Source organism: Haliotis rubra, unplaced genomic scaffold, assembly GCF_003918875.1.
Source record: "Haliotis rubra isolate DU_JTF1 unplaced genomic scaffold, ASM391887v1 Scf162, whole genome shotgun sequence".
NCBI classification, from domain to species: Eukaryota; Metazoa; Mollusca; class Gastropoda; order Lepetellida; family Haliotidae; genus Haliotis; species Haliotis rubra.
In genome coordinates, this window is record NW_025765581.1 from 41,523 (window position 1) to 66,688 (window position 25,166).

The 25,166-nt window shown below is 38.8% G+C and overlaps 3 protein-coding genes across 3 annotated transcripts; all 3 read right to left on the reverse strand.

The window, feature by feature from the left end:
* Positions 1-182: 182 nt before the first annotated feature.
* Positions 183-22,618, reverse strand: LOC124271641. The gene is made up of 4 exons (XM_046706794.1): positions 22,536-22,618; positions 3,452-3,531; positions 1,365-1,823; positions 183-431 (listed from the first exon to the last, which is right to left on the reverse strand). Exons 2-4 carry the CDS (start codon positions 3,468-3,470, stop codon positions 361-363), a joined length of 549 nt encoding a protein of 182 aa, XP_046562750.1. The 5' UTR covers positions 3,471-3,531; positions 22,536-22,618; the 3' UTR covers positions 183-360.
* Positions 6,782-13,732, reverse strand: LOC124271623 (solute carrier family 2, facilitated glucose transporter member 8-like). The gene is made up of 3 exons (XM_046706778.1): positions 13,429-13,732; positions 13,005-13,194; positions 6,782-6,857 (listed from the first exon to the last, which is right to left on the reverse strand). Exons 1-3 carry the CDS (start codon positions 13,730-13,732, stop codon positions 6,782-6,784), a joined length of 570 nt encoding a protein of 189 aa, XP_046562734.1.
* On the reverse strand, positions 17,347-18,288 carry LOC124271628 (solute carrier family 2, facilitated glucose transporter member 8-like). Its single transcript, XM_046706783.1, is given in 1 exon segment — positions 17,347-18,288. A coding segment is annotated over 1 exon segment (942 nt).
* Positions 22,619-25,166: the final 2,548 nt, after the last annotated feature.

Here is a 25,166-nt window from a genome sequence, read left to right on the forward strand (position 1 = left end):
TTACAACAAAGAAGTCGACAATCCATAGAACTCGGTTTTCCTTCATTTTTACAACTTCTAAAAGGCCTCTCAAAGAAGATATCTAAATTAACCAAGTATCCAATCAAACAAGATACATTCGAGGCAGTGATTACCGTTGACCAGATATGTCACAGAATCAAAACGAAAATATCAAGTGAGAATCTAATAATCGTTTAATAAAACAACAGTTCTCACACAGTTGTATGATACACAGGTAATTGAAACACACTTACTCCTAAAACATAAACAGATCACGAATGAGCAAAGATACAATCTCTCTCCTTCCTTTGAAAATGATGAAACATAAGTGTCTTTACAAAATCGATACCATAGCAACATTTATTGATGATTACTTGATTCCGATTCTGAAGTTGACTCCGATTCCGACTCTGAACTGGAAGTTGCTTCACCTGAAACAGAAGGTCAGTCGGTGCTTGCATTTCTTTTCAAGTTTCATCGATTTCAGGTGTTTAAATATAGACGTTGGTCGAGCTGAACACATCCATCGGAAGTCCACCCGTGATGATTCGAGTTGGATGAGAATTGGTCTTCAGCAACCTATGCTTGTCTAAAGAGGTGATTAACGGGATCGGGTGGTCAGGCTCGCTGACTTGGTTGACACACGTCATCGTATCTCAATTTGCGTAGATCGATGCTCATGCTGCTTTTCACTGGATTGTCTGGTCCAGACGCGAATATATACAGACCACCGCAATATAGTTGGAATATTGCTGAGTGCGGCGTAAAACAACAAACAAACAAACAATCAGGTCAAGGCAGTGGTTAATGTTGCATTAAATTTAAACCAGCCGCTTTGAGCAATGTTACAGCAGTATGATGGCGGGATACAAAAGGAATAGCTGCATACATTGTACGTCTTTGGCGCGACGAGAGAACTCTTGAACCACAAACCCCAAAGGAATAGGGCCGTTTTGGGGCAAGTGAAATAATTCATAGAAATAATAATGGCATACGGACCTCGTTCAGAAGTTTCAGCAAGAAAAAATGCAGACATAAGTAAAGCATAAAAATTTAATGTTTCAAGAGAGTTTCGGGAAGAACGGTGAATAAATTGTCAGTTAAGGGGCGGTGGGGTAGCCTAGTGGTAAAAACGTTCGCTCGTCACGCCGAAGACCCGGATTCGATTCTCCACATGGGTATAATGTGTGAAGTCCATTTCTGATGTCGCTCGCCGTGAAATTGCTGGAATATAGCTAAAAGCGGCGTAAAACTAATCTCACTCACTCTCAAAATTAATTGTGGTGCGTAAACCGAGGTACTGGTGACAGGGGGAAAACGTAGTTTTAATATGGATGCTGTATCCACTTATCTCAAAGACTTACCTTCTGATAAAAATGTAACTGTTATTTCTCCACACCCAAGTTTCATCGCCAGCCAATGAGTATTCGCCGGGGTGCCGAGTGCGATACTAACTTCCGGATCACTGCCATCGGTTAGGCAAACGTTTCCTTCCGGTGTGATGTACAATTCCAGTACGATTGGGTCGAAATACAACACTTTACTGACGATGTATTTAAAGATGAAATTTCTGTTATTGTACAGCTGAGCAGGGTGGACGTTGGTCAAACCGAGGTCAAAGAACCCGGATCCTCGGATCGACAATCGGACAAGCTCGTAGGCGTGAAGCGTTCGGTTGGAATAGCACCGCCCGCTCTCGTCCGATTGACTGGTGTTCAAGCTCAAATGCGCTGTCCTCTTGTCCTCGCTGAGCGTTATGTGATCGTCATGTTCATCACTGAACCGGAGAGACTGGTTTCTGAGATCCAGGAATCTGTTTTTACCTGTATCGATGGGCAAAAGGACAGTTATTAGTAATATCAAGCTGTTAAAAATAGTCGTTATTATACAGTGAGTTTGGTGAGTTTGGCAATATTCCAGCAATATCACGACGGGGGACACCAGAAATGGATTTCACGCATTGTTCTCAAGTGGGGAATCGAACCCGGGTCTTCAGTGTGACGAGCGAGCGCTTTAACCACTAGGCTATCCCACTGTCCCGTTATTATGCAGGGTAATACACATATGACTTACTGCCACTGACCCCATGGCAAGGCGATTCGTAATTTCGTATGTGTTTCCCTTTCTCCCGCTCGCCTTCAATTTTCATTGACCGCCTCCATGGTGTAGTGGTTAGAGCGTCTGCCCGGAGAGCGGAAGGTCACGGGTTCGATCCCCGACCGCGTCATACCGAAAGACGTTAAAATATGGTACTTGGTCCCTGCCTGGCGCTCGGCATTAATGGGTACAACAAGGACTGGTCGGCTCGGACTCAGTATAATGTGTCTGAGTGGGGTATTCATGCTTCACTGCGGCATGGTATCTCAGTGGGCTAGCACTATAAAACCAGCTTAAGTCTGGGCTAGTACAAGCAGCCGCACATACACATACACACGCATGCACGTCGTCATATGAGCGAAATATTCTCAAGCACGACGTTAAACCCAATTTCACCTCACCTCACCAATCCCGTTATTCGCCTCCAACGACAGGCATGGGTTACTGAAGATCAATGGTAACCCGGATCTTCACTGTCTCTGTATGATAACGGCCATTTGGCTCTATGTGAGTTGGAATACACATATGTAACAGTCTGGAACGTTTTAACAGGAAAGGGATTTCAAACAGTAGGATATATAAACATCTCGATTATCCACAAAATAATTTAGATTTCATTTGTCGGGAAAACCGTGGAGGAAGGTCGTTGTCAAAGGGAGGTAATAGCCTGAAGTCATTCCATTGAAGTATCGCATCACGTCGATCGGTACTTGTATTGACGCTTCTTTTGTTAGAATAAACTTTCTTGCTTCACTAGACTGGATTGCCTATCCTTGGCGCTTGCGCTCCTCGCCACTCTTGGTGCAGCCTTAAGAAGGGCTAAAAGTCGTATCACAAGATCACTGATGATACATGCATATCCCAGTGCACGCTCTGATTAGCCAATGAGATTGTAGATATCTAAATTCTCGGTAATATTGAAGTAGGTATTCACAACACCAACGTGACTCTGCAACTCGGAAATTAGCAATCAGTTCAGTCAGTTGAGAACGGATATTATATAAAGTTCTCGCTCTCATCCTGTTGCTAATACTATTTTAATACACCCAGACGTTTCTGAGCGCCATGGTACTTGACCATAACTGGAGATTTATTTAACAGTACTATCGACGGTCTATTTGTAATCTATGATAGTTTGTTTTGTTATGATCAACCTTTCCGAATATCTGACCACAAATGTAAAAAATGTGAGTATAATTAGGTTGATAGCTGCGTGGATTCATCACAAATTCGTATTTCGTATCACCCGACCGACCGCAGCTGTCCTGGACTTTTGATTGTACTGTTTGGCCCGCAACAGAGTCATAACCCATAAAGATTATTCACGTCGTCAACGTTGTGATTAAGTACTTACTTGTGATGACGTTACCCATGACGTTATTGCCGCCGAGGCTGCCTGTTGAACATGACTGTTTAATCTCAAGCCTTCACCATCTGTCGAATTAAAAACACAGGAAATATTGATATTCACGTTGTAGGATTACAACCGACTTGCGTTAAAATAGGGGTAGGGTGGGTGGGGTAAATCCCCGGAGTTACTGACCACAGCTTGTACGTAAATTAGTCCTCATGTCAATTAATGTAATTCATTCCTCATGGCTTGCGTTCCCAGTGGGAGAGAATAGTTTTACGCAGGTTTTATTCAGGTTTTAGGAATATCTCACCCATATCTCGCCAGGACCCAGGTTTCACAAAGTGATCTTCGCGCCCCTGGCCCCATTATACAAAGCGATCGTAGGTGATTGTATTTCCCATACTTTAACATAGACTTACGACTGTCCTATTGCTAGGATCGCTTTGTGAAACGGGCCCTAGGTGATCGTAACGAGCATACGTACTTTAACACAGATTTACCACCGTCGTATCGCTACGATCGCTTTGTAAAACGAGCATACCTTTAACACAGACTTACCACCGTCGTATCGCTACGATCGCTTTGTGCATACTTTAAAACAGACTTACGACAAGCATAGTTGCCCGTCATGACGTCCATGGGTTCCCGAAGACCATTTCTAACCCGGATTCCCAGGTTTATGGGGTCTTTTTAATCAAAGTAGCCTCATGACTGCTTAAGCTTACTGAGTAATAATAACCAGAAAAAAAAATAAATTGACACTTGACCCAGCGGATCTGCATAATGCAATCAGTCGATAACGCCACAGATGGCATTTGGGCTCCTTTTTATCATATTTTATCAATATTATTTTGGGACTGTTTTTATCTGCAAAACATACATGGTTATTCCTATTTATGCAGGACGTTAAGCTAGCGATCACAATTCTCCACGTTCTACAACAATAAATCAGAATCGGATATTTCCCCAGTTGCTTGAGAGCAGATCGGGGATGCTAGCATCGCGATTGGATTATATTGGGTAGGATATCTAATGTTTAAATGTATAGCAGTCCAGTGTTTAAAACTCAATATCATCGGTGTTTGACATGATTACTTGTGCTAAATGTGACCAGATGCTTGGTGTGGAACTGGGGTTGGTGTGTTCGGTTTCCTGCACTTGGAATAGGATATACACAAGTTGAGCTTTGTTTGAGTGGCATTCTAGAAGGTGGTGGTATATAGAGATGACAAGACTTTAAGGATGATCAAATTCTTTATTTTCACAATGGCGACGTTTCGGTATAGATTCTTATACCGTTTTCAAACATATACAATTTAAGTCTTGGCAATGAAGCAAAACTAAACACACTGTGACTTCATTTTCTATATTTAGTATTTGTAATACGGATATTGTGTTCGGAATATATATGGAAACTGTGGACTTTTGAGAACCTTTTTGCCAGTTACTAGGACAGTACAGTTACCGGTACATGTATATCACAATACGCCATTCAAACGATATGTTTTGCAATGTTTTTCGTCAGAACCGGCATATTGGGTAATAAAAATATATGAAGTTTCGTGCATATCTCTTTGGTTTAAGTTAAAATCTACACAATTTCATTCACACTGAAGTTTTCTATTGCATACTTACAATAAATTTTATTAATAAAAGTAAATACAATCCCTCAAAATTAAATCTAAATTCGAGATTTCAGTTGTCACAACCAGAACATATATTTTAGGGCTTTAGTATGTAGAAAATAGGCTCTGCTTATACAATCAATGTCGTATATGCTTCAAAACGGTATAAGAATCTATACCGAAACGTCGCCATTGTCAAAATAAAGACGTTGATCATCCATAAAGCCTTGTCAGCTGTACAAGTTGAACTGGTCAGAATTGATTTTTCCAGGACAGTACGTGCATGTACACGCGATGGCTGTGGAATGCCTAGTTATTATCGTAGAGGTTTATAGGTAACATTTAGATCTGGGTTGATTTAATTCATAGCCAGATCACTTTCATACCACCTTTTATATAAATTAATTGTTAGTTAATATATAAAACCTACCTTTTCACTGATTTACGTAGCTGGAGGAAGTATTACCCAGAAAAGAATAAATAACGAGAACGTGTGTGGCAGATGTAACACTGGTACATTGTTATTTTAATTTCAGTGACTGCTAGTTAACTCCGTTTCAGGTTTAATATAGAACTTTTATTTATAATTAGTGTTGAGGAAAGTTCAGACAGAGTCTCTGTGACCTTTCAAATCTTCGGTATACACAAGCCATGACGCGCTCGACTGATTGGCCAAGCTGACTCCCAAATTCAGTCTTTGTCTCACTGCTCACATTCTGTCTTCAAACACTCTGCATCGACTAGTAAACAGCATGTAAATCAGGTTAGTTTTCTATATTTTACATATATAATTATGTTTTATGTTATTTCATATAAAGCTTGCAGTAAGTATTAAATAAATTAAAAGTGTTTAAATACATGCAGATATCAACGTTTATTTTATACTCTATTTAAGGAAATATGGCACACTATGGTTAATGTGGCTTATGGATTTTCACCATGATTGTGTTTTAAGGTCCGCCAGCACCTAGGCATTTTAGTTCAAGCAAAGAATAAACGTCTAAAACCTACATCACTTCGGGATTTCCTCCCCCACTAAACAGACAAAGCATAATATAACTGAAATGTTGTTCAAAGCGACGTTCAACCAGGCCATCAACCTCTCAATTTACACTTGAGGGGTACACAAAGTCAGTGGTCTAAAACAGACTTGGCCTCCTATCACTTTGTCGTTGTACAAAGCGATTTTAGCGCTAAGGTGACCGTAACTCCATAAGCGCTATTGTTGTTTTCTACAACACCACCCTGCCAGGTTAACGTTATCTATAAGGTTAGTTAACCTTTGGCCTTTACTGAGATTGACGTCTCCTTTCACAAAACAACCTTATCTCTAAGATTTCAACTTTAGGCCTTTACTAAGGTTGACGTCTCCTTACACACTACAGCTTTAGCTACGGTTAACCTTACGTAAGGTGAAAACACCCCAACCTCAGTGCAACTAAGGTTAATATTTAGTACCAATACAGATGGCGACTGCTTTCATTGTATGTAAGGAATTAGAACGTAGTTTGAAGAAACAGAGGGTTTTCGCGGCCGCACGATGCAACTCTTTGCTCGTTACCGGATCCCCACACATGCCATCCTGACTCTGGTAGATCTTGTAAAGACCATGCTAGAGATCCACCCTCATAAACACATGTCATAAAGGAGCTTTCAAACAGACACAAGATGCTTCGTTAGAGACATGGAAGAGTTCCAACCTTAGCTAAGGTTGCGGCGATAAATCCTTCACATAGGCGGATAGAGAAGGGGGTGCAGAGGTGCGCACCCCTCCTTTTGTCCTGAAAGTTGTTTGAATTAAGGACAACGGTTGAGAAAACTGTATTTTAAGGTTACCTCCTTTTCAAATGCCAACGTAAGGTTGTTTCGTTAGGCAAAAGTGTATTTTAAGGTTACCTTAAATGCCAATATTAGGACCTTAGAGTGAGTGAGTGAGTTGGGTTTGACGCCGCTTTTTTGCAATATTCCAGCAATATACGGCGGGGGACACCAGAAATGGGCTTCACACAATGTGCCCATGTGGGAAATCGAACCCTGGTCTTCGGCGTGACGAGCGAACGCTTTAACCACTAGGCTACCCCACCGCCCCTTAGGCCCTTAGAGATAAGGTTAGCCTTAGGAAAGGTTGTGTTGTGAAATGAGGCCAAGTTGTCTGACTTCCATTTATGAGGGCGCCGCGGTGGGTGTGCGGGTTACTTACTTCCTCCAAGAATGTGTATTCGAATCCCGGATGGGAGTCAACCTAAACTGAACTAGAATCTGCACTGAGAAACTGTAAACCTAATAATAACACATGTTGCATTTGACCACTAAAGCATTGTGTATTATATCGTTTTATGTATCAAGGTTTTGTTTGCCAATTTGAAAATATTAATCCAGTCCTAGTTTATCGCCAAGGTCTCCGCAATTATCGATCAAGAGAAGGAGGGTCATATTTCCTATATCAAAAAGGACAAGAGAAGAGATTTTTATTTATCGCTCCATGTTTCGCAATTTAGAAGCTAATAAACAAATTTAAATGATTGAAATTCTACAGTTTGTTATACAAAGAGGTACATATATTCCTTGGCAATAAAGAAAAACACAAGAACACTGTTACTTCATTTTATATATTTGGTACTTGTAATACGGATATTGTGTTCTGAGTATATATGGAAACTGTGGATTATTGATTCCTGTTTTTTGCAAGTTACAAGACAGTACAGTTACCGGTACATGTATATCACAATACGCCATTCAAACGATATGTATTGCAATGTTTTTCGTCAGAACCGGTATATTGGGTAATGAAAAATATGAAGTTTCGTGCATATCTCTTTGGTATATTGAAGTTCTCCATTACATACTTACAAGAGATTTTATAAAAGTAAATGAAAAACATATATTTTAGGGCTTTTGAGTATGAAGTTTCGTGCATATCTCTTTTGATTATTTTTCATTCATGCTAACTTTCAATAGTTACCTTGGTGACGGTCTTTACAATAGTATACATGGAAAGAAGTGATTAAAAATGTATTTGAAGTCCTGGTATGATTGTACACATATTGCAATACCCCTGAATGGCTTTTGAGCTGCAGTTATCAGTAACGTTTGACTTCCCACACACACGAATGAATAATGTTATTTTTTCTTGGCGTCAATATATATCTGCATTCAACACTGTCATAATAGTATATATACAGAATATAACATCTTTGATGTCTTTGTATGTTTGTACACATGTCCCATTACGTATGGATGGATTCTGGATTCGAACTGTCAGTATGACCTATAACATTGAACACGATGAAAAACTCATATGACATTAAGAAATATCCACTTGGAATGCTTTGGGGACTATAATTGACTGAAATTGTCATTTTAAAAATTAGTGTATAAACACATTTGTATGAACATTTATTCTTGAAGATCCGAGTTTGAATTAATCTTCAGTAACCCATGCTTGTAAGGATTGGGTGGTCAGGCTCGCTGACTTGGTTCACACATGTAATCGTATCCCAGTTGCGTAGATCGATGTTCATGCTGTTGATCACTGGCTTGTCTGATCCAGACTCGATTATTTACAGACTGCCGCCATATAGCTGGAATATTGCCGCGTAAAACTAAACTCACTCACTCACTCTATGAACACTTGTCTCTAATCAAAATAGCCTAATCACGAATAGGCTTAATACTACAATTAACAGCTCATGTAGCAAGTTAATACATACATTTTGAGGAAACGATTGTCTGTTTGTTGTCTAACGCCCCACTCAGCAATATTCCAACTATATGGCGGATGTCTGTAAATAATCGAGTCTGGACCAAACAACCCAGTGGTCAACATCATGAGCACCGATTTTAGGAAACTAACCAGTCACTCTATCTGTATGTTATCAAAACAAGACGTTGCAAATACCATACACACATTAAGGAGAAGGCAGTCTGGTTTGTTATTTGCTAGGACAAATCTCTGTAATTCACTTATTGAGAGTAATACTTCAACATGGGTTTGTTTTTATGATATAATATGGTATATATGGTCGATTCCAACGAAAAGTGTACACAATATGTTTGGGCCCTTAACATTTTAGCATTACTACCTTCATTTATTTCAGGGTGCCCATCACATCGGCACAAGTGAGCGATTCGGGCCATATATAACATGACTACTTTTAATTAAAAATGAGGCTTATGGGAGACAAAAACAGGCCATTTTATTCATTTTGACTTTTATTTTACAAATGTTTTGTGGAAAACATGTTGTGTGTTATATACTAGTCAAACTGGATGAACAGAAGTTTATTAATCTGATTGCCAAATATTTCATGAATAAATCCCCTGAAATGATTTTGTCTAGGGCTTAATTCGTAATTTTGGTAATTTGTTTTCAAGTGGTATCTTTTGCGTTACCTACGAATACAGGTTTCAATGACTCTGTCAATTTATGTAAATGCAACACAAGGTTATGTTTTGTATTACTTTTTACAGCATTAATATGTAAAGTACTCAAATGCAATGGCGTTATATAATATTTCTTACAGGTAATATTCTGAAAAAAATGTTAGAAAATCAAAGTCTGATTTGGTAAAAAAATCATGTTACCTACAAACACCATTAAATATGTTGCTGTTTCCACAAATGAACACATTAGTGAATGATATCCTAAGTTCAAGTGCAAAGGGCCACAATATATACGTGTGCTACATCTGAACATTTTCTGTGCTGTTTTAACGAAGATATCACAAAAAATAACCTGTATTCGTAAGTAAATTTCAACTCCCAAATGTTACCTACAAGTACCAACAACTGATCACATTCAAATAGATTGGTGGAATGACAACACCTGACATGTGTTCCATTTGGAAGTCATCATAGATGAGACCAGACAACATATTGGTGATTAGTAAGAATGTTATATGAATAAACCCATGTCACAATAACATAGGATGCATATGACACCTGTTACAACTAACCAACTTTAATTTTAGTGAGGTTTTAAGTCTTATTATTGTAAAAAAGGCCTCAGACTGCAAGTGGAATTGACATGGGGGCTCAAATTGGTAAGACATGGTGTCCCGCTGGGATTTCCCCGGTTGTGGATCACGGCATTTGTAGATAACATGTATTCGTTGTTAACAAAATGAAATAGAGAACACAATACGCTGCTGTAACATAATTTACACTGAAGACAATTATTGCAGATCATAAAACTGATTAGGTACGCAGTACTGCCTTTTAATAGATTGAAATGGTTCCTTGGAATTCTAAATGGCTACATACCTGAGCGTTCAATAATAATGTTCTATTCAGGGATGCACTTCAGTTCGTGATTTAGACTTTACTATAGTGATATATAATTAATACGCAGTACTGCCTTTTAATAGATTGAAATGTTTCCTTGAAATTCCAAATGGCTACATACCTGAGCGTTCAATAAAAATGTTCTATTCAGGGATGCACTTCAGTTCGTGGTTTAGACTTTATTATAATCATATATAATGAATTCTTTTGAATGTCAGAAAACAAGTTGATCTTGGTGATAAAAGTAAAAGTTTGCATGATATCACGGGATAAACGGTAGATTCGTAGCTAACATGTGTATTCGTTGGTAACATTCCGAATTTGTAGGTAACATCAGTCAGTGTGTTTGAAATTGTATGTCTTGTGCAGGGCTGTCACCGATGTACTTGCGAACATAGGAGAATTGAGACTGTAGTAGAAGTAAGTTGCATGGGTTTAGTAATTAGATTTGTCAAAGGTATATCTTATTCGTAGGTAACTCGTTTTTGTAGTTAAAAGCTTTCTGTAAATGTCTATCTAATAGCAATTCTCATTGCAAAATATTGGTAATTAAAGCAGAATTATAGTTCAGTAAGACGTGTCATGTATTGATTGTTTTAGTGACATGTTTATCTGTACATAGTTTTATATGGTATATGATAATAGTTCAAGCGTTTTGAACATTTGTGATGTGATTTCTTTGAATACAAATGTCAGTTGAAACATTCGGTAAATAAAATTTCAGATGTAATGATTTTAGTTCAATTTCTATACTTCTCATCAACAGTTTAGACTCACTAGTGTAAATATAGCCACTTACTTCAGGCGACTGTTTTAAACTAAATTTTGCAAAATATTCCATACTGTTTAAAGGTACTGTTTACACATGAATTGATGTATTGTAAAATTCGTCAATGTCAATTCGTAACGTTGAAAAGATTATTGTCATGAGTTCAACAAATGATAAAAATCAGTGAAAATTGGCGAATTCTGAACAAAACTTTACACCAAAACGCAGCTGTTCACATGTACGATATTTGCACATGCTTTTCATCACACACACACACACACACACACACACACACACACACACACACACACACACACACACACACACACACACACACACACACACACACACACACACACACACACACACACACACACAACATATAGTGAGTGTTTCTAGTGAGTCTAAACTTTTGATGAGACGTATATTTCCATCAATTATACTGACATTGCTACTTTCCGACATACACTGAGACAAAACAAAGAGAAAGCCTTAAACTGGTTGTAAATAATCTTCATTCACATGTCCTATGCATTAAGAAAACAATTTCCAAACTGTTCGATGTTTTAATAAACCAGCTACGATTTAGTTTGACATATATAAACATTTATGAAATACAAGGAATTACGTGATATTTGTTACCTACAAGTACATTTTTTTATCTTCCACCCAAAATTTAGTTATTGATGCATTTTAAAATTTGTTGTACGTACCGAAAGTTCCACCCGTTGTCTCTCAGATGAATAAGATAGATATGTAATAATGATTTGTTTGTGAACAGAACACTAAGTGGTGCTATCTCACTTACATCAAACAAAGGTACCAAAATGGTTCTATTTTCGTAAAGCTTGAGGTTATAAAACATGAAAGAAACCATGATATGGCTTCAGAGTTTCTATAGTCATTAACATATTGTGCATGCAGAACAACAGTGGATGTTAGGCAACAAATAATCCATCTAATTACAGGATATACAAGGTATGATGTTGGTATTTGTAGGTAATTTAGAAAATGAGCCTTCAACTTCACTGATCCACCAACTTGTAACTTTTAGAGATTAGTGATGGCAACTGATTTTGATAAGAGGCAAATATGTTGACTTTACATTGGTAAAAAGAATTACAAGGTGCAAGCAATTCTATTTTAGACACCTTGTACCCAGCTGTGTACACTTTTCGTTGGAATAACCATATACGGAAAAATGATAATTTACTTTATGGTCATTGTTTTTGTATGAAAGTAATGTTCGATTTCTTCCAACGACTTTCCTTTGGTTTCGGGAAGGTATTTCCAGACAAACGTTACAGACATCAAACAGTTGAGGCCGAACAGATAAAAGGTTCCATCTTGACCAAGAATTGCTTGCATTGTCATGAATTCTTTAGTCACCACAAAAGCCACCAAGTTGTTACCAAGGATTACAATTGAACTGGCTGTTCCTCTTGCACGAAAAGGAAGTATTTCAGACCTGACAAGCATAGGAATCGGTCCCCATCCCAAAGAAAATCCGACAATATAGATCATGAGTGAACAGACAGGTAGCCAGGTTTTCATGGTGCTGTTCAAGGAATTGCTAGCTTGCAACCTGTAGTGAAATCCAAATATGAAAAGAGATGCGGACATGATTATTCCAGCGACGATCAACAGTTTCCTTCGTCCAGCTCGATCCATCAGGAGACAGGCAGCAAATGTAGCTACCACTTGGACAGCACCAACAGCCACGGTAGCACCATGGGCAAGATCTGGAATTGCAGATTCAAAGATTGACACAGTGTAGAATGTGACCGCAGAAACTCCGCTAAGCTGTTGGAATACAGAAAGTGTAAGTGCAATGAAGAGAGGCCTGGAGAGTTCCGGTTTCTGCAGAAATTCCGACCAAGCAAACTCCTCTTGTGGATCAAGGCCTTCTTCAATGTCTCGGCATTCCTCCTGAACATCCATATGTGAATCACGGAGAACCTTCAAGGCCTGGATGGCTTCAGCCTTCTTGTTCTTCCCCAGCAACCATCGGGGTGTTTCTGGGATGAAACATGACATGACCAGTGCTAGGGCTGCTTGGACAGCACCTATAAAAGCCAGACCTCGCCAGTCAAAGTAAAGTCCACAGGCATATGCCAGCAATATTCCCACTGTTATGAAAAGTTGAGTGCATGATCCAAGAACACCTCTCATGGATTTCGTAGAAATTTCAGCGATATAAACAGGAACACAAACTGTCACTAATCCCGAGGAGAATCCGGTAAGAAATCGTCCAGTATAAAGATACGTCAATGTCGATGACGACAGCATCGCAACCCAACCCAATAAGAACGGAACAGACGCTATCATCAGTGATTTGCGTCTGCCAAACTTCTCAATACACCATCCGCCTGCAGGACCCCCGAGTATTGCTCCAACTGTCATGAGCGACCCAAACCAGCCCGCGTCTTGCTTGGTGAAAACACCACTTTTAACCATGCTAGGAATTGCCGGAGAACTGTACCCGAGAACATATCCCAAACACAACGCCCCAAGACATGCTATGACAGTGGTCCGCACCAGACGGGGTGCTCCTTCATATCTTGACTGCAGCAGACGACCTCCAGCTGCTTCAAATGAAGCCATCTTGTGTCTGTTTGAATTCCAAGCTCCTTTACGACATGTACAACATGGGGAAGCAGCAACGGTACATGACGTCCATGATGAAAGACGAGACAAGAGAATGTGAGTGAACGAACAAGCCAACACATGTTGCAAAAACGAGAAGCTACTAAATTCATAATATTTTATTAATACGGATTTATGTACCATGTTGTGTTAATTTGCAAATATTAACCCAGTCCTAGTTTATCGTCAAAGGCGGGCAATTCTTGATTGAATAAACAATGTTAATATTTCCTATATTAACAAACGACAAGAAAATTGAATTCCATTTAGCATTCCACCTTTCCCATTTAGAATACACAAATTTCCTTGATTGAATCCGCATGGTTCATTGTGCGTAACGATACAATTATTCCTTGGCAATGTAAAGTAAAATAATATCCCTGTGTGGCATTTAAGCTGTAGTTATAAGTATGATTCCCCACACAAATGAATGAATAATGTGAATTGTGTATTTCCTGTCTTTCAAAAGGTATTTGCATTTAAACCTAACATAATGCTAGAAAAAACAAACTGTTTCTAGTCTTTGTATATGTGTGGTATACAAAACATTTTTGGGGCGGCGGGGTAGCCTAGTGGTTAAAGCGTTGGCTCGTCACGCCGAAGACCCGGGTTCGATTCCCCACATGGGCACAATGTGTTAAGCCCAATTCTGGTGTCCCCCGCCGTGATATTGCTGGAATATGCTAAGAGCGGTGTAAAACGTACAAAACATTCTTAGTCACGATATGGCTGAAATAGTGCCGATTTGACTTTATATTTGAACTCACTCCTTGTATATTCGTACGCATTTTGAGCTGTCACTTTGAAATAACCACAAACATTTAAACAACATAACATAATTTCCATAGCATTAAGACATATCTACACGGAATGTTTTGGAGGTTATGATTGAATGTGTCGTTATAAAAATTATACTATGCTTAAATACATATGCATAAACACGTATTTATAATCAAAATTACAGAATTGTGAACAGGCTTAAAACAACAGTTGTCTTGACGTGTCGCTGGGTGAAAGTCCAATATTACTACATAGTTTTTATTTTGTTTGTTGTTTAACGCCGCAAAATATCAGCTATAAGTAATCGAGCCTGGACGGCACAATCCAGTAATCAGCAGCATGACCATCGATCTACACTATTGTTATACGATGACAGCGAGCCCATTCGTCGCCTGTTACAAGCATGGGTTGGTGAAGATCAATTCTAACCCGGATCTTCACGGGTGGTTACTACATGGGTTGTCAGTAGCCTAGTCAACAAATGTTATCAAAGCAAGAAGCTTCAAATATCATACACATATGAAGGAAACAATCAGTCTGATTTCAAATTTGTTGGGACCAATCTCTCTAATATACTACTTTATTTAAAGTATCAGAATGCTGCACAGAAACTCAAATAAATCCTGTAATGATAAAATGAGGAGCAAATAAAACTACACCTCTCAACTGCTTTTATGAACTTTTGATTTTCAGCTGAAAGCATTTTAAAGGTCACATGCAACGTAAAACACAACTTTGCAGATTCTCATACCTTTCGGTATGGACTTACAGGAACAAATGATCAAAAATGCAAATTCAACTTATAAAGTTGAAAAATAACGCGATATGCAATATGCAATACACAACTTCGATCATTGACCACATGCAATTTGAACTTAACATCTATCAGGCTATACACCATAAACAAAACGAATTGATTTATGGCTCGTGCACCCGAGTTCTGTCTCTGTCATATTATGTAATTACACAGACAGGCAGGTGTGACATTTGTACACATGACATGTTATGGTGTCTGTTGATTGCAAAATGCTGCACACAAAAATGAGCATGTATTTACAAAACCCATCTCCATACACACACAAAGAGTGTATCGGCAAATGAACTTGCCAATGAATGCCTTCGTTACACTTGAGTGCGCACCCACCCGCTCTGACTGGGTTAGGTATCCCGTGTGCTTCGTTTCGAGGGAAGTAAACCCAAGTACAAAATATTGCACTTTTGATTTGCGATTTTACGCTTATAATTTTGCTTATTTATTTTTTCATGATCAGCAATGTATATTATAGGTCATGAATAAGTGATAATTGAGTTTTTAATTATGTTTGGGTTTTTTGGTTGCATGTGACCTTTAAGTTAGTCATATCATATTCCCAAAAATTCAACTATGTTTGTGTTCAGAAGGCACTTAAACAATACTTCTAGATGGATGTGTTTTAAAATTAATTTCTTTTTAAAACTTCAAAGTTGAAAAAAGCCCGCAAGATACATAACTGCTTGTCGGTATCTTATATCCTTATATTCAAGGTTTAAAAAATGCTTCTGGGGACGTCTTCACAACTTATCAAACATGGAAGTGGTCATGTGGTTGAAGATTCAATTCTTACCCAAGGCTTCATCGAACTCATCTTTTTTTACACCAAATTACTCACGCACAGAATACTTTTGAAAATATCGGTTAAATAGACATGGTCAAATATAACAGATCTTTCAAATTTCAATAGCATAAAAAACAAAATCGGTACATTAAATTTTATCGGTTTCTCGTTTCAGATAAAAGGCATACGTATAAGAATATTTTAAAGAAAATCCACCCATTAACGCTTTTGATCGTATACAATGTACCTATAGATGATGCACCCATTTTATAAGGGACAACATCCTCTCTTTCAAATTGCCAGTGTAAACGAGTGAGTGAGTTAGTTGGGTTTAATGCCAATTTGAACAATATTTCATTATATCAACGATTGAGAGGTTCATGCACTAAGATCTGGCATACATGTACTTCTAATTTTGTCTCAAAGTTAACATAAAAAGAGATCATGCGTAAGAAAATAAACTGAAAAGAAAGAAACTTTAAAAATATGTTCTTTCATTCTACGCGTTATTTCTTTCCAGGTCATGTGTAAGATTAGGGCACGTAATAACACATCCGTTGCAAAAGGCAGTCAAATGATGTCCATGTATCGTGGACTTTGGAATCATAGTTCCAAATATGTCATGATAATAAACATTTTTAGATTGTTCCTGTTGATTTTATTAAACAGTAATCCTTATCATGTTACATCCCACACATTATAAAATTTCAGAATGTTGATGTTTGTGGGCCGCCGTGAACATATATGGCGAGATATACTTTTTTCCATTTCTTACATTTTCATTTGAATTTTTCAAATAAGCACTTTTAACACAATGCTATACAAAACCTGCATCTGAGAATGTCCAGCAATGTATTTAATACATATCCTGGTGTCCAGTATAACGGAAATATATTAGAAATAAATAAAATCAAATAATGTCAAAGAATAAATAAACATGGCAAGCAGACAGTACATTTATCACTTTTCCATGAAGTGAGTAAGAGATAATGGTTTTACACCGCTTTTAACAATATTTCAGCAATATCACGGCGGGGGACACCAAAAATGGGCTTCACACATGTGTAACCATGTGTGGAATCGACCCCGGGTCTTTGGCGTGGTGAGCGAACGCATGAACCACTAGGCTACCCCACCGCTTCTCCCATGAAGTAGATATATAGAGAAAATATAAAAATTACGGTATCATTATTGTTTTTACATAAAGTAATGTTCGATTTTTTCCAAGGGCTTTCCTTTGGTTTCGGGAAGGTATTTCCAGACAAACATTACAGACATCAGACAAAAGAGCGCAAACAGAAAGAAGGTTCCATCTGGTCAAAGAACCCTTTGCATCGTCATGAGTTCTTTAGTCACCACAAAAGCCACCAAGTTGTTACCAAGGATTACAATTGAACTGGATGTTCCTCTTGCACGAAAAGGAAGTATTTCAGACATGACAAGCATAGGAATCGGTCCCCATCCCAAAGAAAATCCGACAATATAGATCATGAGTGAGCAGACAGGAAGCCAGGTTTTCATGGTATTGTTCAAGGAATTGCTGGCTAGCAGCCTGTAGTAAAGCCCAAATATGAAGAGAGTTGCTGACATAATTAATCCAGCGATGATCAACAGTTTCCTTCGTCCAGCTCGATCCATCAGGAGACAGGCAGCAAATGTAGCTACCACTTGGACAGCACCAACAGCCACGGTAGCACCATGGGCAAGATCTGGAATTGCAGATTCAAATATTGACACAGTATAGAATGTGACCGCAGAAACTCTGCTAAGCTGTTGGAATACAGAAAGTGTAAGTGCAATAAAGAGGGGTGTGGATAGTTCCGGTTTCTGCAGAAATTCCGACCAAGCAAACTCCTCTTGTGGATCAAGGCCTTCTTCAATGTCTCGGCATTCCTCCTGGACATCCATATGCGAATCACGTAGAACCTTCAAGGCCTGGATGGCTTCAGCCTTCTTGTTCCTGTCCAGCAACCATCGGGGTGTTTCTGGGATGAAACATGACATGACCAGTGCTAGGGCTGCTTGGACAGCACCTATAAATGCCAGGTCTCGCCAGCCAAAGTAATGTCCACAGACATATGCCAGCAATATTCCCACTGTTATGAAAAGTTGAGTGCATGATCCAAGAACACCTCTCATGGATTTCGTTGAAATTTCAGCGATATAAACTGGAACACAAACTGTCACTAATCCCGAGGAGAATCCGGTAAGAAATCGTCCAATATAAAGGTACATCAATGTCGATGACGACAGCATCGCAACCCATCCCAATAAAAACGGAACAGACGCTATCATCAGTGATTTGCGTCTACCGAACTTCTCAATGCACAATCCGCCTGCAGGGCTCCCGAGTGTTGCCCCGGTCAAGAGCGATCCAAAGCAGCCTGTGTCTTGCTTGTCAATCACACCCGCTTTTCTCATGCTAGGAATTGCTTGAGAACTATACCCGAGAACATATCCCAAACACAACGCCCCAAGACATGCTATGACAGTGGTCCGGACCAAACGGCGGGGCGTTCCTTCAGATCTTGACTGCACTGACTGATCTTGACTTCCTGCTTGTAACGAAGCCATCTTGAGCCTGTTTGAAAGATCCAGTGTGCATATGACGAAGTATCAACCATGCATATCGATTGACCAACTTAGGTAGATATGCAGAAAAATCTTTGATGTGCAGATGTGCACAATAATGTCGTCTGGGCACATGCAGTGTCCCTCTTTCAGCGTCAGAGACGAACTTCATCCCGGTCCGACCTGCGGGTTAGCAGAGGAATCCATGAACGTCCACCCCACAAAACCAGCCAGGGGCTCCTTTCACAAAGCACTAAGATGATCGTAAGTCACTAAGGTAACCTTAGGTCAATGTTAAAGAATGGGAGTTAACCTTAGTAAAAGGAGGCCCTGGTGTCCGGGATCTACTGCTCCGCTGCGTTTCGACACTGGGCCGATGAGGTGTGGACGTCATGAACCCCCCTCTGGATCCGCCAATGAAGTGGAATTCGGCTGAATTCGTTAAAGGTCACATGCAACGTAAAACACAACTTTGCAGATTCTGATACCTTTCGGTATGGACTTACCGAAACAAAGCGTCAAAAATGCAAATTCAACTTATAAAGTTGAAAAATAACGCGATCAAAAAAACCGCGCGAAATCGGAGTTCAAACGTTTCACTAATTTTCCCCAGACTTTTCTGGTGAATACGGGTTTCAACAGCTGGGCTGCGCTCATAGTACGTGCGCAGTGAAATAGGTTCGCGCAACTTGGAAGCGGGCTGTCTGGTGAATACTCGGTGAAGGCTTTGGTGTGAGCTATTTTCATAATGTTTTGTTGATATCTCACAGGCGCGAGCTTTTTATATGTTATGACAGTAAATAAACTATTTATATAATTTCATTTGTCTATTTCACCACACGTTCTTCTTACCGAGTCACTTTCTCAGTTCGATACTTAAAAGCAATGTCATTATTTAGCGTTGACAGAATTTCTACTGACTGAGTTTTGGTTTTACGCCGCTTTTAGCAATATTCCAGCAACATCACGGCGGGGGACACCAGAAATGGGCTTCACACATTGTACCCATGTGGGGATTCGAACCCGGGTCTTCGGCGTGACGAGCCAACGCTTTAACCACTAGGCTACCCAACCGCCCCCAGAATTTCTAACTGTGATATAGATATGTCGCTGTCGAAGACAAAACTCAGTGTCTTGTTTTATTGACACCTGTGTGTCTGCCTGCCTGTCTGCTAATGACAATATTCAATACACAACTTCGATCACTGACCACATGCAATTTGAACTTAACACCAATCAGGCGATACACCATAAACAAAACGCATTGATTTATGGCCCGAGTTCGGTCTCTGTCACATTATGTAATTACACAGACAGGCAGGTGTGATACTTGAACACATGACATGTTATGATGTCTGTTGATTGCAAAATGTTATACACAAAAAATGAGCATGTATTTACAAAACCCAACATCTCTATATATATGTCAGGGTAGAGACTGCGATCTGGTAGACTCGGAGATTCTACCAGTAGAGATTGCGATCGGAGTCTCTACCAGTAGAGACTGCGATCGGAGTCTCTACTGGTAGAATCTCCGATCCTACTAGTAGAGATTGCGATCGTAGTCTCTACTTGCAAGCAAGTGCAAGCTTGTGCAAGCTCATGCAAGCAAGTATAATAAGTGGGGATAATGTTTTCCTATTATTTGCCAGTTATAATTGAACTTATTTATTGTTATCTTGTTAACTTTATTTGTTAAGTCTGTTTTGGAGTAAGGTATTTTGTTATTGTTTTTTGAGTGGAGTCCAAATTTGGCAGCTTGGTCTCATGATGTAAATACAGTGTTACAAACCATTTTAATTTTTTATTTTGATATTGTTTACAGTGAGGTGTTAAATGTTTGTTATCAAAGTCTCAGTTAAAAGTAGGAAGTTCATTCAGATGTATTTCAAAACTTATGATCAGTAATTGTTATAAAACACTGCTTTCCAAAGAGGTGGGGAAATGACCAGGTGGGGATATGGCAGATGGGGTAATGACCTGGTGGGGAATTGCCCTACACCTATCCTCCCAAAATGCCGACATGCCAATACACCTATAGCTTATAACAACAAACCAATTCTGTATTTCCTGGAGCAGTGTTACAATAAGCCAACATGCTTGTTTAATGATCATTTGAAATTTATTGTTAAATAAAGAAATGGGTTTATGAGCATTCACATATGTATGGTATTATTTAATTTGGAAAAAAAAAATTGTTTTGGGGATTAAATGACTAAATGTGAGTTATGTCTCTGAAAATCAGGCGTGTTAAAAGGGCACCGAGAACATTTTTTAGCCGTGCCATTTCAATAATGACCGTGCCATGGCACACTAATATATGGGGTATTTCGAACCCTGATAACAGTTGATCCCTAGATGAAAGAAGTTGACTCCCAAAAACATGTCCATGACTCCCTCTCATGATGACTTCTAAATTGTTTTGCCTAGGGCAAACACTGATTATGCAATTGATCTTGCTTGTAATCAGTTTTGTAATATATGTATAATATATTGTAATATGATCTCTCAAGTCACATTTGTATTTTTAGTCCTTAATATATCTGTAGAAGTGGAAACAGTCTAGTGTTATATCTGAATAAAATGCATAGTACTGTTCAGAAAAAGTGTCTTTGTTGTTTACCCACAGATCACTCGGAGTTTCTACCAGTTGAAGACGATTGCAGCCTCTACTAGTAGGATCGGAGTTTCTACCAGTTGAATTGGAAAATGTACTGGTAGAATCTCCGATTCAACCAGTAGAGACTACGATTGCAATCTCTACTAGTAGGATCGGAGATTCTACCAGTAGAGACTCCGATCGCAGTCTCTACTGGTAGAGACTCCGATCGCAATCTCTACTGGTAGAATCTCCGATTCTACCAGATCGCAGTCTCTACCCTGACATATACACACACAATGAGCCGTGAAGGCGGCATCTGCTAATGAACCAGCCGTTACACTTGAGTGCACACCCACCCGCTCTGACTGGGTTCGGTATCCCGGCTGCTTCGTTTCGAGGGAGGTAAACCCAAGTACAAAATATTGCACTTTTGATTTGCGATTATACGCCTATAATTTTGTTTATTTGTTTTTTCATAATCAGCAATGCATATTATATGTCATGAAGAAGTGATAATTGTGTTTTAATTATGTTTGATTTTTTGGTTGCATGTGACCTTTAAGCCCAAACACTTCCTCGTATTACATTTGTTTGTTGTTTAACGCCGCACTCAGCATTTTTTCAGCTGTGACGGCGGTCTGAGAATGTTCGAGTCTGAACCAGACAATTCTGAGATTTACAAACTAGTGATCGATATTACGAACAACAACCCGGGCCGCTGGGATATACTGACACACAACCTCCAGCTCGGCCAGCTAGATCAGCTGATCCATTAAGACGCCTCTTACAAGCATGGGTAACCCGTGAAGATCCTGGGTAGAATTGGTCTTCAGTAACCCATGCTTATAAGAGGCGACTAACGGGATCGGGTGGTCAGGCTCGCTTACTTGGTTGGCACATGCCTTTGTACTCCAGTTATGAAGATCAATGCTCATGCTGTTGATCACTGGATTGTCTGGTCGAGACTTATTTACAGACCTCCGCCCTGCAGATGGAATATTGCCGAGTGCAATAGTACAACAAACAAATAAACAAACATGCATTTCTCGGCAACAGTTCTGACCCCGTGGGAGAATTGATTACTTAGGGTAATATGTTACCTTTCGAAATTTATGGGAATACATCAGTATAGTTACAAAGAACCTTTCAGAATTTGTTTTAACAATCAGCTTGAACCTCTTATCACGTGTACAATTGTGTCTATTTAACGTACCAAGAGAAACTTGAGCAGGAATCTTCAGTGATGAAAGTACCCACGCCGTCACAGCTGCTGCGACGAGACAGTCTGTTCTGAGGTCAAAGGTAGCGCATAATTGTGACGTCATAACACCTATTACGTGGTGGTAAACACGGTTTCAACAACAAAATTACGTTCAACCCCCATAATTTATGATATAATAATAAAATCACATTGTTTTTAAAAACATAATGGATTCTATTCAGAAAAAAGAGGCAACTATTTTTAATCAGTAACATGAAATGGTGACGTCATATGGATGTGACGTCACAGTAGAGGACGCGATATGGAGATGTGGCGTTGGCATCCATTATTTAAATGTAATTGTCTGAAAATATAAAATCGACAGCTTGATTCTGTTCCAATGGGACCCGTGAAGATCCGGGTTAGAACTGACTCACTGTTCCAATGGCACTTTGAGTTTTTATGTCTGAGAAAGATCGTAGAGGTCAGTAAGGAAACACAAAAAATCCCTGTAACGTTGACATGTTCACTGCATGGTTACTGCGCTACGGATGATATTTTATTGTCAGGTCACGAATTAACACATAAACCCTTACATCGTGCCAACATTATAGTGGGTATAAATTACGAAGTGTAGTAGTAGTAGTTGTAGTAGTAGTAGTTGTTGTTGTTGTAGTAGTAGTAGTAGTTGTAGTAGTAGTAGTAGTAGTAGTAGTAGTAGTAGTTGTAGTAGTAGTAGTAGTAGTAGTAGTAGTAGTAGTAGTAGTTGTAGTAGTAGTTGTAGTAGTAGTAGTTGTAGTAGTAGTTGTAGTAGTAGTAGTAGTAGTAGTAGTAGTAGTAGTAGTAGTAGTAGTAGTAGTAGTAGTAGTAGTTGTAGTAGTAGTTGTAGTAGTAGTAGTAGTAGTAGTAGTAGTTGTAGTAGTAGTAGTAGTAGTGGTTGTAGTAGTGGTTGTAGTAGTAGTTGTAGTAGTAGTAGTAGTAGTAGTAGTAGTAGTAGTAGTAGTAGTAGTAGTAGTAGTAGTAGTAGTAGTAGTAGTAGTAGTAGTAGTAGTAGTAGTAGTAGTAGTAGTAGTAGTAGTAGTAGTAGTAGTTGTAGCAGTAGTAGTAGTAATAGTAGTAGCAGCAGTAGTTGAATGAATGAATGAATGAATGTCTTTATTTCCTCCAGATAGGTCCGAAGATCCTCAAAACATCATGGTTATATAATTATATAATTAACAGAATACTCAACAAACATACACACACACATATATATATATACATAAACATACATAGAATATGGGAACATTTCCCCAAATATATACAGGTTATTAGCAGTCAGGTATTGGCTAGATTATTACCATAAGTAATTGAGAATATGTTTTAGTTTATACAGATACTTTGAGAATTCTAAAATAGTGAAATGCCTTGTTATTTCATCAATATCATTGTTATTGGCCCCAAGAAAGAATGCCAGCATGTCATGCTCTTCCATCATCTCTATTTTTGATATACATGTCAATATCAAGATTATCGATTAGAGTTGAGAAAATACATCTCTCTCTGAAAGTAGAGATACACAGTTTAGTATAACATGGTGATAGAAATCGTTAGCGAAGGTATTACATTTTTACATTCTTTTGATAGTTTGCTTCGGATCAATCCTTATTACATATTGCAATTCTTCTCTCAGTTCTGGATATAAAAATACCATGCTGTATAACACATGAGGTGAAAGTGCTGTATGGATTTTAGAATATCTAGACAAGTCAGCTCTGCATGATAGTTTATATTTCCAAACTTCTTCCTCGTGGTTACTGATTTCATTTACTACAATCTTTCTCCACTTATGTTTCGCCGGGAATTCTCCTGTGCAGATGTAGTCAAATACATAATGAAGTAAGTTATATTTCCTAGCTGTTGAAAGAAGTACTCCACATAAACTGTCTAAGTTCTTGGTATGAGAATAATAGAGTGAGGTAGATGCACAAAAGATTGTTTTACAGATTGGGACACATGATAAGTTACAGAGACGCCCAAGCAGCTGTAGTCTGCATTTATGATGTTACTGCTGTTGCTGCTGCTGCTGCTGCTGTCTAAAAAAGCTATAGTACCTTAATTGCATGCACATATGATAATGTCAATTTATTTTGTTTTGTTTCCAGTTTGGAAATGGAAGCGAACATACATGCACAGCAAAAATATTTCACAATATTTAACAATTCATATGTTACTTTATTTGTATCGGCATTTAGTCAAAACAAATATTTATGTGTACGGACGTTTATAAATATTAAGCACATGCATGGATCCTTGTTTTCCCGATCATCTCATAAACAGTTGTAAATTTGTCAGTAACTTATTAAAAACAACTTTATCTGTAACACATGCTATCGTCCGAGTATTTACAGTATATGTAGCGCAGCCCGCCCCTTTATAGCGCGAGTAAACATTCCCGTTCGAAAACGTGTGTCGTCCGAAAACATACCCACGATCGTCACTGAATGAATTCTCCTCTCGTGTGAGAAATCCTAAAGTATAGACGATGCAAAGGCTTACAAGTTTCCCAGATCACGTGATAAATCTTCCACAGTTTATAATCTCTTGCATGGCTTATAAATAAAAGTAGGTCGGTCGAAAATCCACAGCTGGGTCTGTGTTGAC

Bases quoted from the DNA above. Each gene is read 5' to 3' on its own strand.
- LOC124271641 (XM_046706794.1), bottom strand. The intron at 432-1,364 runs GTAAGTCTTTGA...CTTCTGTTTCAG, and splicing joins AGTTACATTTTTATCAGAAG to GTGAAGCAACTTCCAGTTCA.
- LOC124271623 (XM_046706778.1), bottom strand. From the start codon at position 13,732: ATGGCTTCATTTGAAGCAGCTGGAGGTCGTCTGCTGCAGTCAAGATAT. The intron at 13,195-13,428 runs GTTGGGTTGCGA...TGGCTTTTATAG, and splicing joins GTCTGTTCCGTTCTTATTGG to GTGCTGTCCAAGCAGCCCTA. The intron at 6,858-13,004 runs GTCGGAATTTCT...AACAACTTTCAG, and splicing joins CCACAAGAGGAGTTTGCTTG to GACAAAAGGAGGGGTGCGCA.